Raw genomic sequence first — 17,345 nt, 5'->3', positions numbered from 1 at the left:
CATTTGATTTTCTTCCGACTTCAGCAAACCTCAAACTTGAGGACTCAGGTTGTGGTTGGCAACTTGCCTGAATCCTTCGTGTCTTGGAATTTCGCCTTCCGAGACAGACAATTCCACACGCCCGCTACAGCGCGCGCCCGCAACTCCGTGAGTCAAAAAGTGAGCCTCAAGGACCATATTTGTTATGCGACAGTGAAAGCAGTCACATTCTCTGGCGTCGCGCAGCTCATTCAGACGCATAGTGGTATATGTCAGCATCCGAATTATCAATCTCTGCGGTATTTGGGAGACTCGAAGCTGCCGTTGAGGTTTTGCACTGCATGCGCCTGGAAAGGCTTGTCCCGCGCTGCGCCCCCCGAATAAATCCCCGCGGGCACGTCACTGAAGCCTACCATGCTGCACCACCATCAGAAGGGCGACAACGGCGACACCCACCAGATATGGAAGACGGCTCCTGTTCTCACTGGTACGACTCAGTTTGAACCGCGGAGTGATGTGCGTAATATCATGGTGACCGGCGGTGCCGGCTTCATGTAAGTCTCCTACGCATTCTCATGGCTCTCTCACAGCTCGATGCTAATTCCGCCATCCGCAGCGCGTCGTGGGTCGTCCGGCACCTCGCCACCACATACCCGGACGCATATAATATTATATGTTTTGACAAAATGGACTACTGCTCTTCTCCCAATAACACGGCCGTTCTCGCGGACCGCCCCAACTTTACCACATATGTGGGTGACCTGACCCATCCGCACGAGGTTGTGGACTGCATGGAAAAGTACAGCATTGACACGGTGATGCACTTTGCGGCGCAGTCGCATGTTGACCTGAGCTTTGGAAATTCATACAGCTTCACGCAGACCAACGTCTTTGGAACGCACGTGCTGCTAGAAAGTGCCAAAAAGGTGGGCATCCGGCGCTTCATCCACGTCTCAACCGACGAGGTGTACGGGGAAGTCAAGGAAGACAAAGACGACTTGCCCGAGGCCAGTATATTGGCGCCGACGAATCCGTACTCTGCGAGCAAGGCCGCCGCCGAAATGATGGTGCAGTCATACCAGGCGAGCTTCAAGCTGCCCTGTATTATTGTGAGGAGCAACAATGTCTATGGGCCGCATCAATACCCAGAAAGTAAGCGTCAACAATCTCGTTTACTACTTGTAAGAAACGGGGCACTAACAATTGAAACTTCATAGAGATAATACCAAAATTTGCCTGTCTACTAAACAGAAGGCAGCCAGTCGTGCTTCATGGAGACGGCAGTCCCACACGGCGCTACCTCTACGCTGGCGACGCCGCCGATGCGTTCGACACCATCCTGCACAAAGGTCAAGTCGGGCAAATATACAATGTCGGTTCTTCCGACGAAGTTTCCAACCTTGATCTGTGCGCCAAGCTACTCTCCGTCATGGGCATGGCAGACGGCACGGACCAGGCCACCATCATGAAGCAGGCCGCTTTCCGCAGATGGGTCAAGTACACGCATGACCGGCCTTTTAACGACTGCCGCTACGCGGTAGACGGCTCAAAATTGCGGAGGCTGGGTTGGGATCAGAAGACAAACTTGGACGCCGGCTTGCGCGTCACGATTGACTGGTACCGCCGGTTCGGCGAGGCATGGTGGGGAGACATCAGCCACGTCTTGACGCCGTTTCCTGTGGTCGAGGGTGGATCTATATTGCCAGACTTTGGTCACAGATTACGGGATGATCCGGTGGGGTCGGATGATGAATCCCAGCTGCAGAAGTCGAGGGGAGAAGAGCAAGCGAAGAGGACGAATGGCGTGGCAGCAACCAAGATGGAGTTGGAAACGTGAAAAGCGCATAGAGAAGCCGCATAGAGCCCTTTCATATAAATTAGATGTTTCACCTTTCAGCATAGATTTTGAACTTTTTATTTCTTTCACTAGTTTACCTTTTTCACTGTCGTTATACCAGCACCACCACAGCTAACATACTAGCTGGTGTGGCTGCCGTTTGGGGCAAAACAACGCCTTTGGTATTATCGCGATATTTAACAAGAGAAATTTATTAAAATTGAGAGCATAATAGACAACCTGAATAAGAAACACAAACTTTGTAGATGGGATAGGATTGGCCGCTGTCCATAGTGCTCCATCCGTTGTAGCGCCTCACTGCCTTGGTCATACCCCTGTCGCGCTGTTGCATACTCGGCCCAGTTATGATTTGCTCAACGTCAGCTCCCACCTCTGCAACACCAACGCAACACCTTTCAACAACGCGACGCCCCTTTTGCTGCGCTCCCGTCTCTTGGCACTCTCTGAAGAAACCTGCAGCCATTTCTGCTGGAGCTTACGACTGCTCTACGATGCGATTGACGACAGCTCGATAGTCCACGTCACAACACCAACTCCGCCGACATGATTGCTCTAGCTTCTACCCTCGCTTCCTAAGCTCGCGCACGCCGCTGCTCTCCGCGAACCAACTCCAACTGTGCCCTGGCCAGCTCAGCTCGGTTGAAATACGAATACTAAAAGATCACCTGACAAAATGCTGTCGCACCTGCGCTTCCATCGGCGTGGGGGACCCTCCAATCCGGCCTCCCCTGCCGGGGACCAGCAGCCCTCCCCGTTGAGCAACACAAACTCACCGTTTACCCCCGATGCCGTCTCGTCGCCGGACACGCTGCCGCCGACTTCAACCACGTCTCTTGTTCCCCCGACGCTGCCGCCCATTACGCGAGTAACATCGGACCAGTCCCCGCCCCTGCACGACTTCTACTCTGATGCGCGCGTCCCGCCCCTCGAGCAGCGCATGCCGCAGCCTACCCGCCCGTCCTATGCCAATGATTCAGGTTTTATCGGCGGCGTCGCCTTGGAAAATTACAGACGCGATCTGCGGGCGCAAAAGGCACTTGTCACACCCGAGACCAAGACTGCGCAGCAATTCGACGACCAGCATATTCGCGCCAAGATAAGCCCCGCTGCTGCTGCGCCGCCTGTTGCACCGAGGCCGAACATGCCGTCGCAGGGCTTCTCCAGAGTATCGTCACACTCATCCATCTCGCCTTCCGAAGGCACCGGGTCCTTGCAGCCTACCGGTCGCCGTCCGCCAGGCTTGGGTCTTAACAGCGAGGGAACATCGTCGTCCTCTTCCGTCACGATTACGCCCATGGAACCTCACAAAGCAAAGAAAGGCTTGCCGTTCCTCAAAAATCCAATGTCTACGCTTTTGATGCGACGCAAGATAAACCAGAATGTACCCGAGGCCCTGCCACTACCCTCACACCCCCACCAAGACTCCGAGCCTACCTACGATCCACGCATCAAGGGCACTCGCGTCCACGACTTTAGTGCGCCTAGACGGCGCAGCATCCCGCGAAATGATTCTTTACAAACAATAGCTGGACCTCCGATTTCTGAGTATCAAAGCGGGCCGGGCTCGGTGCCGCTTTCTACACCAGCGCCTCTGTCTGCGCCAGTGCCTGAACAAGAGCCGGCACAAGTGCCCACCACCAACCGAGACGTTACACCAAGCCACCTTTCGACGAGCCAGAGCTCACCACCTGCTTCTACTTCAGCCACACGGAATGGTTCTTTCAAAGACAGAATGCGCAGCTCTAGTGGCTCTTCCATGTCTGGCTCTGTGCAGTATGAGAACCTCTCTAGCATAGCCGAAAACAATGCCCACCGCGCCTCTGGTTCTTTGCGGCGTGTTAATCCATCAACACGAACAACACGCTCTAGGAAAATATCCTTATCTGAAATGTCAAGCAGAGATACTATGGCATCGTTGCCGCGACATATGAAAAGCACAAGCTCCAGGTTCAGCTTTGATATGATAGGAGCCGCCAAACAGGAGAAGATTTTGGAAGAGCGCCATCGACAGCGGCAATTAGAAAAGGGCGAACCAGAGACTGATGAGCGAAGAGACTCGAGATTTGACGAATTTGATGAAGATGCATTCGACTACGACGCCATGATGGATGACGACGGCCTTGAGGAAAGGATACCAGGTGTGAATGCCGACTATGACGAGGAAGACGATTACCTCAATGAGACTCCGTATATACAGGAAGACCAATTTGATCCCCAGGAGGATCCCGACAATGATCAGCAAAACTTTTCCGGATTTATCTTCGAGAGATCGAATCCTGAGTCGTCACTCGCAAGTCCTCACCTGCCAGGCCAACTACCCAATACTCCTCGAGATGCTCAGGGTCACCCTATCGGATCAGCGCTCACTAAAGATACACCGACGACAGCTACCTTTCCCGTGTCGGCGCAGACCAACGTCAGTGACATAGACCCAGCTTTCGTGCAGCAGCTCTCCGGGCTCGGAATTAATGAACAGCCGTCTCTGGGAGACGAGGAGAGGCCATTGGACACCTCAGCCAATGCTCTGGGATCGGTGACAGAAGATGAGATGTATTTTGATGACGGCATCATTGGATACGAAGACGAATTTGCCGAAGATCTCGCCGCAGAGCTCGACCCGAATGCCGAGCCATTTGACGAATCTATATTTGATAATGACGATACGGATCAATTCGGCCGCCCGGTTCCTGGGGCATTTGCTAATGCCAAGTCTTTGCGACAAACCGTCAGCCAGTCTAGGAAGAGAGAGTCCGACATGACATCACGCTTCTCTGCCCAGTCAGGCATAACACAGTCTACTGCCCATACCTCATTCAGTGCAGGCTTACCTGAAGGAACCCACGGGGGTGGCTCTATGATTTCGCCGCTGGGCAGAGTATCATCAATGATGGGATCATCCTCATCGCCTTTGCAACGCAAGATGGCAGCTTATCAGGCTGCCCTAGCTGCCGCCGCACACGAAGCTGCTGCCTCTGGTAAATTTCAACGCAGCGCGTCACCTGTTCTGGAAGATGAAGCGGAAGACGACTACGGCACCGATGATTTGGATGATACCGAGACTCAGGAGTCCACTGTGAAGATTCAAGACGATGTTGAATACGCACCGATGGACGACCTCGACAATGACTTTGGCTACGAGAATATGGACGACTTTGAGCTCGACGATGATGCAATCATTGCAGAGGCTAATGCCAGTGCGCTAGCAAATGACTCAGACGGCTGGTATGGCCAAGAGTTCGGCTTTTATGCGGCCCCCTCGAGCCAGAACCAGAACCAGAACCATGGGTCCTACAGCTCCAGTGCGTCAAGTGATGTCGAATATCTCTATGCAAGTGGTGGCTTCTTTGGACCCCGCGGTGACCTGGCCCGATCCAAGAGTGGCCGCCTTATCTCTCGCGAACCAAACCTCACACCCATCACAGAACGCTCTGAATACTCGAACCGAAACTCAATTATGAGCATGGGATTACCTCCCATGGTTGGCGGTACACCAACGATGCAGAGCCCTGGACTTGCACAGCTAGCGATGATGTCCGAGGAGGGCGATGAGATGACTCTGTCTGCACTACTACGTCTTCGCAACAGGGCTTGGGGGGGCTCGCAGGCGAGCCTTTCGTCGAGTCGTGAAGGCTCACCAAAGTCTGAACGAGGAGAGCTCCCGGGCGCTCCCTGGGCCGCCATGCCTGCTGTAGGAACCTCCATGCCGGGTTCCGCACACGGACGGAAAAACTCATTCCTCTCGAGTGAAGGTCGTGATTCCGAGCTGGGAAGTCTGCCTGCCAGTCCAACGATGACAATGGCCAATGCTGCCATTGGGTCGCAAATGCAGGCCAACGCCCTGGCTGCATTGCAACAGCAACAACAGCACAGCAATCCCATCCGCGGCCACTCGGCGCCTTCTACCTACCCTACACCTCGACCACAAAGCGGCCAGAGTGAGTCCGCCCCGGTCTCGGCCGCCCCCGGCTCGAGCTCCAACGAGTGGTCCTGGAATCAGGAAGTCGGCAACATGCCCCTGCGAGCTGTGTCGCTGTCGAGGAATGGCAATGGCCATCGTCGTCAAAAGAGCTCGACGGACAGTATCTCCTACATCATGGAGGAGGAGGATAATGGCGAGGCGCGTTGGGTCATGGAGAGGCGCCGCACAGGAGTAGACAACGAAACGGAGTTGCTAGAGCGAGAAATTATTCCCGGTGGACGTATATAGAATAGTACGTGGAGTTGAAAACTCGCGGACATACACTTCTTTATCCGGGGTTTCATGGTGCAGCTACACTCATAGAGGTGTTGCCTCTTTTTTTTTTCTTGTACATATTTAACATTTCATAAGTTGGTCCATCTTTGCTGAATGGACGCGACTCTACTATTTGAATAACATCATCCAGCTGTGTACATTAAAATGCCATTTCTGCAAGTTCATAAAGTACCTTGTCGAGAAGCCGCGTACGCGCTGGAAAAGAACTCATGTTCGTTGCTTGTGACCTGATTAGGTATGTTGTGCTACGTCGTGACTGATACATCGCTCGACGGTTGCCAACAGCCAATATTGACGCCCCAAAAAAAAAGAAAAAAAAAGAAAAGAAGGAAGAATCCCTCCAGGATGTGCATTTTACCTAAATAGAGCCTAAAAATCATTATACAAGATGGCAGAAGAAAAAAAGACTGCCCTTGTAGATACTGCCGGGTAGGTCACCTCTGGTTGGTCTGGTGCTTTGGCACGTTTCTGGTGGTGCAGATTGACTTGTACACGTACTACTTAACGTTAGCGCACCTACGCAAGTATACAAGGTGGCTGTGCCTGCAACTTGTCGCGTAAAAAAGTACATTGGATGAATACATTAGTTGTAAGGGTAGTTGAAGTGAGTGTACTTTGGATAATGGTGTGCTTTGGTGCAACGGTTTTTGGGGCTACGCCCGCAGTGAAGAAAAATTCTTGCGTCGTCACTATTATCCTATCTCTCGCCAGTTACATGAGACGGCAGGTTGCAGACGGCAACAATCATCAGGTTCTACAAGGCTCGTATTTAAGCTGGCCCCCTTTCCCCCTCAAAACTGCAGATGCCAGACCTAAAGATAAGCCAAGTCAGTCGAGACAGCTCCAGCGGGCAGCGCAGCGCAGCAGCGTATTTACCAACCTACTACCTACCTAGGCACAGACATCGCGATTGGACAAGTGCAAGTGCTGCGGCAGCGGCCTTCTGATTTCCGTGCGTAGGTACCTATTGCTTTGCTTGGTTACCCCACTGCCGCCACTACGCTGCCCACACTACGGCTCTAGCTGCTCCAAATTGCCCCTCGTCAACTCCACTGAAGCACGCTTGGCTGCTGGCGACCGCGAATCGTCAATAATATATTGACGTGCGACGCCTTTGTTTTTCCTTCTTCTTCCCCTTCGGCCTCTGTTAGTCCTTTTTTCTTCATCGTTTTTCCCTCTCTAGGCATCCAGGCTCTCGGCTGCTTGCTCCGGTCCTGGACGCTCTGCTTCCAGCCCTCATTGCCGTAACAAAGAACCCACATGTTAATACGTGCCGCCGGCCGCCCCAGACGGCATTCACGGCTCCGTGACTACCTTGGAGCTCTGTCGGTCAAGACGCCATCTCGATGGATCGATCCGCTGCCTCGGTCGACAGCGGCGACGCCGACTCCCAGACACCGCCTGAGACGACAACGACCCGGCCGAACCCATTCGAGGACGATGCTGCTTCTGCTCGCAAACGCCGCCGCACATCTACATCAGCGTCCATGTCGCCCGCCCCAGAAGCTTCATCCGACGATGATGTCGAACCCAGCATTTCTCATGATATAATTGAGAAGCATGACACAGATGTAGCTATACAAGAAGCTATTTCGACCCCCGATGATCATACCGACAACGTCCACACGCCCGTGGCCTCGGACTCCTCCGCCTCGCTCGATCCCTCCAGCCAGCTCACGCTTAGCTTGCGTCGAATCATAAACGATCAGCGTAGCGAGACGGTGCAGACGGGAGACGGAATCATAGACTCCAGACCAGACTCGCCAATTTTGGAGCAAACATGCACCGCGGACGACGACCGACACATGATGGCGCAGCCAGACGACGAAACGTTGTCTTCTGACTTGGAAGAGGTCATAACCCCGGCTGCATCTTTCCCCTTCCGACGTCAAAGAGATGACTTACACGATCCTGTGATTCGGCTCACCCAAGATATATCCAACGGCAAGTTGCTTGAAGAGCTGCTCCGAGGATACCTGACACTAACAGCTGATACCAGAGCGCAACATTGATATTTCCCATCTGCAAAAGCTTTCAACATGGATGCAGCAGTCGGCTATCAGATTTTTCGAAACCTCGGAAAGAACCATCATACTATTCACGCTCCAATCGCAGAGAAAATTCTGGCTTTCATTCCCCGCAATCATGAATGCCCTAACAACGTCAAGGTATTATTGCAGTTTCTGGCATGCAACAAGAAAAAGGCAAAGACTAATTCGCGACAGATCTTGCGTCAATGGCTCGCAATCGATAATCTCCGCGGTTAAAAACATTCTGTCGCTTTATTCGCTGCTTACCGCTGCCCTTGTCAAGTTTGACCATGGGACTCTTCAGCTAGCACTTACGAGTGATGCCGAGCCGGAGGATGAGCTTGCCCTCTTCTCCATCGAATGCCTTCATATATGGTATGCTCTGCTGAATCCGCGAGAGCGCGAGGCACACGGACAGATCGATGGCTCGTCGCTTTGGACACGCAGCGAAATGTCCAGAATCCTTCTCCCTCCCTTGATCACGGCCCAAGGCAACAGCACACAGTGGATCAGTGCATTTGCTTGTGATCTAGCAATATTCGCCACTACCCCGAAATTTCGGCTGCGCGACTTCACTCTTGTCACCTGCGTTCTCATAGACTGCGTCGCCGCTGACCACGAAAGAAATGATGTAACGCTTGCCGAATCACCTCAGTTCCACGCTGGCATCCAACAGACTCGAGAAACATGGCTGGCGCTTTCTTCAGCCTTTTCTGCCATTATCGAGAAAAATATCTCTATACTGAGCACCGAGGCGGCAACTCGCCTCGTTTATGCCCTGGACAACATGCTCTCTTTCATTTGCCGGTCGGACAACCAAGCCGACAGAAATCAGCCCGACGGTGTCGACCATCTGCTCGAGACGTATAGATTGAAGCACCCTGAAGCAGCACCCGATGTCCTGCAGAAGGCCGCACCTTGGGAATGGAAGCTCGGGATTCTGGCCAAGCTCATTCAATCAGGGCTGATGCAACTCCGAGTCATGGCTGTCAACATATTGTGTTCATGCCTGGCTGAAGTTTGGAGCCAAGAAGAAGACACTGATGAAGGCCGCCGCTTTCTATGCCATCTGGGTCATATTGTTGACAGTGAGCTGATGGGGTACATCATTGGCCCGTCTTGTCATCCCGAAATTATTGCCACTAGCGCCCATGCCGTTGTATTTTTGATTGTATCAAAAGCGAGCAACAAACTCATCCTCGATCGACTTTGGCGCTCCATTGGATCAAGCCAAGATCCACGAGTGGCTGACGCTATCACCCGCGTCACTCTGAATGCTCTTAATGTTTTGTATTATGACCAACTAGTGCATCTGTGTGAAAAGTTCAATGACGTTGAGCTGAAGAACTTTTCTCCCTCGCTTCGAAGTCTTTGGGAAACTTTGATTGGGGAAATGGTCCAGAAAGCGCAGCTCGGTAGCCAGCCTCTCACAGTGCATCCCTTTCTCTCCGTTTTGCGTGTATTGAGAGAGATACCGACTTGCGATAACGGTGCCCATTACGCGGATCCTGAACTTCATGCGGCCGCAATGCACCGAGCTCGAGACCTGCTTAACTACGAGTTGGAAGCGGAAGTTCGAAGAGAGCTGTACAGAAACTGCGCTAACCATCTAGCATCTGATTCGCAAACCAAGCTTGGAAGCCTCTGGTTTCTTTCTATATGCATGCGACCAGCTATTGCTAATGAGCTTCAGTACCTCACTGAAACGCACAACATTGTTCAACTGGTGGTGGAGGAATTGGAGTCTGCGGTGGGCGCCGCGTCAGAACCATCTGTCCTTGTTCTGGCTGGTCATGCGAATTCAGCTCGCCGAGACTTGATCTCGCAAATTATTCATTTCCAGCCAGAATCAATCACCGAAGAATTGGGTACCAGGCTCTGGGAGGGTTTGGTTGGCCCCAAAGCGCTCAACCCCCTCGACAGAATTGCGGCCTGGCAAACGATTTCCACGGTCGGCAATAACAGCGGATTTCAGAACCCGTTCCTGCAGATATGCTTCTCCAGACATCTCCCTCATCTGTCCGCCAGCTGGTATTGTGACGGAATGCTCAGTTTTGTCAAAGAAAACATCATGTTGCGAGTTAATCACAGCGATGATTTCAACCTCGACGATGACGAGCTTGTCGCCAAGAGCGGCATAGAAACTTTATGGCGGATCATCCTCTCTGCACATGATGAGAGCATTGCCAAGTCTGCCATCGTCCTGCTCGCGTCCGGGGTTTATCTGGACAGCAACGCAATCACAGCTTGTACATTGAGCAGGGCCCAGAACAATCATCTCAAGCTGGTTCGCCAATGTTTGAAACTCATGCGCGAAGCTAGATGTGCTGTGCAAGCTGCCCCGACAGAAAACGACACCGATGACGACTCGGTCGTTGTTGTCGAACCTGAGCGCGAGACGTTGCAGAAGAAGCGCGAGCTTTTGCGCACCTTGAGACTTCTGCAGTATTTCCTGGACGCGTATCGCGGCAATACACGCTTTGCTGCTGCTGATCTGCGGTCCCTGATACCGAAGTGCGCTTCAGAGATGAAAGGCGAACCGACTACTCTGCAATATCAGGCGTTCGGTGACAACGGTAACAGCGCAATCAAGTCACTCCAGATAGGACGAGAAAATTCACTTGCATCGCTGCTCGCTGCTCTCAGAGACGAAACTGGCTTCCAGAGTTACAAAGCTTACTACAGGGGCCGACCGTTAATCCCAACGCAGATCGAAGCAGGCCAATCTCTGCAAGCGTTGGGCATGTGCGATGGTTTGATTCTTCTTACCAAGGGAGTTGCCGCCTCTGAGATGCCTAGCTATGTGAAACCTGGCTCGTCGCCCGTCGAGATCGAAATCCTGTCCCATTTCTCAGAATTTTGGCAATATCTGATCATGGAGGAGAATATAGCTGCTGAGGTAAGCCCGGGCGTTCAGTGACACACATTCTTTAGCTAATTACCTGCTAGGCATATCATTTTCTCTTGCGACTTCCAGCCGATGGCCAGCTGATGCAGCGGTTAAGTGCAGATGATACCAAGTATGAGGACCATTTTGTCCCCGATCAACCCTACAGACTGCTATACACTATTTTTGCCTTGATGGAATGTGTCAAGGAGGCGCCATCTGACCGAACTCTATGTGATCACGACTCCCAGAGAGTGACCGAGGCCAAGTCCTACATTTCCATGCTGGACAAGGCCTTGCGGCTGCTCTCTCGTGGCTTGGATGATGAAATGATTACCCAGACCGCATCTGGCCGGGTCAAAGTGCAAGTCACCTCAGCTTTGATAGTGCAATTTCTGCGTCTTTTTGATGGTATGTCATGGCCTGTTCAATCTGTGGCAAAACTAACTAGTACCAGACTCAATCGCATTGCGGGATAGTGCTTCTGCCGAGGATATTCCCAGGCCTTCTGCTCGCCGAATCTTGTCAATACTCGACAATGCGACTAGCTCCCAAGAAGAAGAGCTCGTTCATCTCAGCGCCAAATGTCTGTCTCTGATCTTGCGTATAGGGTCCGTTGATGAAAAGTTCTGGCAGGCATTGGCCGGTGACCCGCTGCTTACAGAGCTGATGCGCCGAATGTGTGTCTTATCCAGCCAAAAGCAGTTTAGGCATTTTTGCGCCTGCCTGATCGAGGAAACCATTAAGAAGGAAGCCGATATGCCCGAGAAGAATGGTCGCATTGCGAAATACTTCTGGAACTGGGCACTGGAGACGCTGAGCACCATCCCGGACTTGGGAGAAAACTGCGAGGAACTGATGAAGTTGATGTGTTGTCTCGTCCCTAAGATGCGTCAAAATTACTCCGAAAGTATTGACCTTGGATCCCTAGTGCGGCAGTTGACCGAATACTTGATAGCACATACATGCACCGAGGTAAAGTCGTTGTGAGATAGCTTGATGTGCCTGGCTAATAGGAAAACAGAATATCAACCAGGCTATCCCGTGCGACGTGGTGGCTGAGGGTCTGATTGTTCTTTTGCACAGTTGTATACTGCCGGATCCATCTCTTGCTCAGTCTATTTCGAGGTATGTCTTACATTCCCTGTCTGCCAATGAACGAGTGACTAATCCTTCGAAAGCGCTGCAATCTCGACCTTGATGAAGAAGCACCTCTTCCCAAAGGAGCAAACTGGCACAAACCAGTCTCTACCAAGGATCATCTTGAACCCAGAACTGAGAGGAAAACTCTACGAATGTATTTTCATACATCTACGCGCTCACCCCAACAGGCTGCTCGAGGCAGTACAGTTTCTGGAAGAAATGGTTCCCTTCTTTGCTGATGGCTGTAAGTGCGGTTTTCCTTCAACGTCAACCAGTGAGCTGACATATGAGTAGCTGAACCGTATATATACGAGCTTCCTTTTCAGTTCGAGCAAGAGAAAGCGCTTCGATCTCCGGCCGGATATGTTGGCCTGCAGAATCTGTCAAACACCTGCTATCTAAATTCACTTGTCACGCAATTGTACATGAACCCCAAATTTCGGAATTACTTGCTATCATTTGATGTGGACGAAACCGATGATTCTAAAGCACTCTTGCTTGAAACGCAGCGACTATTCGTCCACCTACAAGAGAGCATCAATCGGGCAGTGGAGCCGGCTGCATTTGTCGGCGCGATCAAGACATACGACCAAGGGCCAATTGACATCCACAGCCAGATGGATGTAGACGAGTTCTATAACCTTCTATTTGATAGGTGGGAAGCGCAGCTGCCGAATGGCATGGCGAGGAAGAAGTTTCGATCCATTTATGGAGGCCAACTCGTGCAACAAATCAAGTCGAAAGAGTGTGGCCACATATCGGAGAGACTGGAACCTTTTTCGGCAATCCAATGCGATATCAAGGGAAAATCGACACTCGACGACAGTCTACAAGCATATGTAGGCGGAGAGACAATGGACGGCGGTAAGACTTGACGGTGCATATACAATGGCAAGTACTGACAGAACATAGATAACAAGTACAAGTGTTCCTCGTGTGACCGACATGTCGATGCTGTGAAAAGGTAGGTTCTGCTGTTTAAGCTGGAAGGAAAGAAAAATGCTAACGGTCCCAGGGCTTGTCTGAAAGACATACCGGACAATGTCATTTTTCATCTGAAGCGGTTCGACTTCAATCTGCAGACGCTGCAACGGAGCAAGATTGACGATTATTTCGCGTTTCCTCAACAACTAGACCTGCAACCGTACACAATCGAACACCTCAGCGGATCAGCACCCGATGGCAAGCAAGACATGTTCGAACTGGTTGGCGTACTTGTCCATACAGGAACAGCCGAATCTGGCCACTACTACTCCTACGTGCGTGAGCGCCCGCTGAATCAAGACACGACGCCAAAGTGGGTAGAATTCAACGACGACAACGTGGGAGTTTGGAATCCTGCATCGATGGAAGCAGCAACCTTTGGCGGCCCAGAACGGCGCTCAATCTATGAAGAAAACAGCATAACCTTCAACAAGAGCTACAGTGCTTATATGCTATTTTATCAGCGAATTACGCCGCCGGGAGAAGCCGCCGAGACAGCACCTCCCTCGGAAGTTGGCCAGTGCTCGTACACAGCAATGGGCGAGGCCCTAAAAGAGCATATCCGGAGCGAAAACATTTTACTCCTGCGACGACATTGCCTATTCGATCCAAATCATGCCAAGTTTGTCCAAGCTTGTGTCTACGAGATCCTCAGACTCGGCTTGGAGCTGGAGGAACAGTTGCTGGACCTAAGCCAGCCATCCAAAGCCTGCCAGCTGGTCGTTGAAACTGCGCTGAGCTATTTGGACCAGATTTTCAGTCGCAACAAAAACTCTTCTTTTGCCGTCCACTTCTGCAACATGTTGGCTGAAATGGCCAGACAGCCAGGCTGCGCTTGGCATGTGCTCAGCTATTTCCTTGGTCGCCCTGTTGTCCTGCGCTCTCTCTTAATGCGAAACCCTGACCGAAATGTACGAGCCGCCGCCGGCCAGCTGTTTGTGATTTGCTTGGAGCAGCTGTCGAGGAGCTGTCCGCGTTTATACTACGGTCGGGCCAACACAGCGACGTTGACCAGTGACGATGAAGACGCAGACATGGCTGGTGACGAATCGGAAGATGAGAGTATCCTGTCGCAAGCAGTAAGGCTCCTCGATTACTTGTGGAAGTATTTTCAGCATCACATTAGAGCATGGGATGAATATTTTACGACGATTCGCCGGGTGGCTCAGCTCGGAAGAGAAGAGTGCGCGGCGATCTTGGCGTCTGGGTACTTGGAAAGATGCATGATGATTGTCAGTGCGAATCGCGCCATGGACCTGGAGCCAAACTATGTGAAGATGCTGCAGAATCTGTTCAGGAAGTTCAGCGGACAGCTACCGTCTTACATGGCAGTCCTGGCTGTCATCAACTATCTGATGGGCCAGCTAGAGCCAGAACTAAGTCTTGAGACGATTGTGGACGAGGCGGATGAACGATTGGGACATTCGGGCGAATACTTTGCCTGGACATCAGCTGAAGTCACCAGGCTATTGTACCCTCAGGACGAGGAGGACATGAGCATGTTTATGGCGCGCCTAGTGGAGATTAACCAAGCACCGGATATCACCAAGCAAATCCTGGAGCGGATAATGGTCGCAGGCGAGATACCGACGAGAAAGCTTTTGAAGCTGCTGGAGCAGATGATCCGAGGTGATGCAACGACGGACCCTCTGGATTCGTATATCCGGACCGCGTCAATCGTGGTCGATAGCTGCAGTGACGTGGGCGACGCTCAGCACCTGGTTGAACACATCTGCAAGCAGGCAGCTTGCTTCCAGGGTGGCGAAGGCGAGGCATTCCTGGTGCTAATACGGCGGGCGCTCGATAACAAGCGAGGAAGCGAGGCAGAGCGTGAGCACATACGACTGACAACGCTGCACACGATACCGAAATGGGTGTCGTATCTGCTCCAGTATCCAGACGCTCACGTACGAAATGGAACGGAGCAGGTGGTGGACATGGCTCTGAACCCACAGGTTGATGCGGGCCTGACGAGAGCCGAGGCTCGCGCATTATCGTCCGAGCTCGGGCTGGCCATTGGGATGCGCTGCCTGGAATTTGTGCAAGAAGCGCACATCAGGCGCAGAGCGTCGATCGATAGACAGCTTGCCGGGGCGCTGGTTCGGATCCTGTCCAACTGTAGCGTGACGGTGTCGGAAAGCGAAAGCTTGGCAGATGATGACAAGGAAAGCTTTAGCGCGCAACAGCAAGGTTCGTACATTGTTGTCGGGTTGCGTGATGCACAACTGACTGGTGACACAGAAACACTCGAGAGCATGACTGCCCTGGTGGTTGATGGAGCAGAAGAAGACGGATCGGGTAAGTCAAGCCGCTGAGAAGTGGGAGATGAAGATGTCTAACTTGAGTGTGCAGAATGGGGCGGATCCGCACTATCGTCCGAGGCTATGGACGAGGAGGCCGATACAGAGGCGGCGATGGCTATGCTAGGGAATAACGGGCTCCCATGAAGATTGACGGGTATAGCACATTGGAAAGCTGAGGCGAGCAGATGTTTTGTTTCATGCATGGAGTTGATCGGCCTACGACCCAAAGACAAGTAGATATATTTTTCTGACGAAGTAATGAATTATGCACCCACCAGATTGATTACGTTTGATGCAAGGCATGGCGCATGTGGAAGTTTGTTTTGTACAGGTCAACCCAATCTTTTGGAAGCAGGGTGGTGCTGCTGCAGGAACACAAGTCAGCCCTGCCCAGAGTACACCGACAAGACGCAGAGAGGGGCCGGGGGTGGGAGTGTGTATGCGCTGTCGGTGGTGATGGTGTCGTGGCTGATGCAGCCAGGGTCAAGATGCAAGATGTTGAATGTCTTTTTTTTTTTTTTTTTTTTTTTTTTTTTTTATAAATCTTTTTTCAGCTGAGCCCCCTGCTTGGAAAATCTATTTTTGAATAATGAAGAAAAGAGTAAAGAAATAGTGTGCGACTTGGGAAGCGGAAGGCAAAAAATAAGGTGGTGTGTGATGTGCTGGTGTGTGGCTGACGAGGGTTGTAATTGGCCGAAGGGGGCCCTGCATCGTGACAAGGTGGATGCGTGGAGAAGCTACAAAACGGGCGCTTAAAATCGTTTTGGGTTGCGATTTGGCCCTGCGTGGTGGGGAGTGTTGACGACTTGGCAAGACATTTTTGTCAAAACTTGGATAGAAAAAAAGTCTATTACATGTGAGCAACGTGCTGTACTTTTCTTCTTCCTCCAAGGAGGACAAAAAATTCCAAAACGTTTCCGTCGAGGACAAGACGTCGGGTCTGAGAATATTTTTTTTAACAGATTTGTAGATTGAGCGGGGGAAAGCCGTTGCTTCCAAAATTAGCACAGGCACCGCTTTTTTCTTATTCCGACTTTTACTACGCGCCCAGCCTTTGTGCCACAGGTGACGCGCCGGCGAAGGGCTTGTGTGTTCCCGCCTGTGTTGTGTCATGGCCATCAGGCCGGCCGGGCAGACTGACAGACTGCTCCTTGCGACGAAAGCCGATGAAACAAGCGTTGAAATCGCCGTCGTTTGAGTTTTTATTCATATTTTTAAAAAAAAAAAAAAAAAAAGTCTAATTCTGTCCTCGTGAGGTTGCCTAAAACCTTGGGGCTTTGACTTGTACGCGCCTTTTGCAGCAGCACAGACAACCCAACTCTGCTTCCCGACATGATGGCCCAGAAATAGAGTTTTGAATCTATGAAGCGTTCATTGTCAACCATCTGGTGCCTGAAGATTCGCATCCCCCGTCTCCCCTGCACGGCTGTGGCTTTTCCCTTGCCGGCGTTTCGTTTCACCCACCCACCTACTCACACACACATGTGTGGTGGCACCAACTTAGTACCTACTGTTAGTTACTGGGTAGCCAACGTTGGTTTTAGCCGCCGGACCCTGCCAAGGCCATCACATCACCCCCTCCCTCCCCTCCACGGCTTGTGTAAAAATAGCCTTCCAGCCTTGCTGCTGCATTGAAAATCCCCCCTCCCCCCCCCCTGCTTGCCTTGTGGTTTTCTATTTCTGTTTCCGTTTCAGATCTCGAGATGCAACGTGTGGAGAAGCTAAACAACAAGCGTGCATACGTGCCGCGCTTTGTTTTCGTTTCATGACTGGGGACCATCTGATGCCATCCTATATCTACTTCATCTGGCCCCAAACGTCTCGACACCGTCTTTTCCCTTTCCCTCCCCCGATCAACCGGTCCTGGGCCTTGGTTCCAAACACACATCCTTTGCTCTGCATATCA

General features: G+C 51.8%; 3 protein-coding genes across 3 annotated transcripts; all 3 read left to right on the top strand.

Annotated features, from left to right (window-relative positions):
• Positions 1-393: 393 nt before the first annotated feature.
• On the top strand, positions 394-1,816 carry LMH87_011733 (uncharacterized protein; the record flags this gene model as incomplete). Its single annotated transcript, XM_056200924.1, has 4 exons — positions 394-533; positions 596-731; positions 816-1,131; positions 1,197-1,816. 4 exons carry the CDS (start codon positions 394-396, stop codon positions 1,814-1,816), a joined length of 1,212 nt encoding a protein of 403 aa, XP_056052726.1.
• Positions 1,817-2,510: 694 nt separating this feature from the next.
• On the top strand, positions 2,511-6,044 carry LMH87_011732 (uncharacterized protein; the record flags this gene model as incomplete). The annotated part of the gene is made up of 1 exon (XM_056200923.1): positions 2,511-6,044. One exon carries the CDS (start codon positions 2,511-2,513, stop codon positions 6,042-6,044), a length of 3,534 nt encoding a protein of 1,177 aa, XP_056052725.1.
• Positions 6,045-7,438: 1,394 nt separating this feature from the next.
• Positions 7,439-15,583, top strand: LMH87_011731 (uncharacterized protein; the record flags this gene model as incomplete). Its single annotated transcript, XM_056200922.1, has 12 exons — positions 7,439-8,036; positions 8,092-8,260; positions 8,318-11,021; positions 11,072-11,420; positions 11,467-11,984; positions 12,034-12,137; positions 12,191-12,396; positions 12,447-13,016; positions 13,065-13,116; positions 13,168-15,326; positions 15,378-15,434; positions 15,489-15,583. The coding sequence occupies 12 exons, from the start codon at positions 7,439-7,441 to the stop codon at positions 15,581-15,583; spliced, it is 7,581 nt and encodes a 2,526-aa protein (XP_056052724.1).
• Between the last annotated feature and the right edge of the window lie 1,762 nt (positions 15,584-17,345).

This window comes from Akanthomyces muscarius, chromosome 4 (assembly GCF_028009165.1).
Source record: "Akanthomyces muscarius strain Ve6 chromosome 4, whole genome shotgun sequence".
In the NCBI taxonomy this organism is placed as follows: domain Eukaryota; kingdom Fungi; phylum Ascomycota; class Sordariomycetes; order Hypocreales; family Cordycipitaceae; genus Akanthomyces; species Akanthomyces muscarius.
Note: the sequence above shows the minus strand (reverse complement) of the source record. Positions and strands in the feature narration are given on the sequence as shown.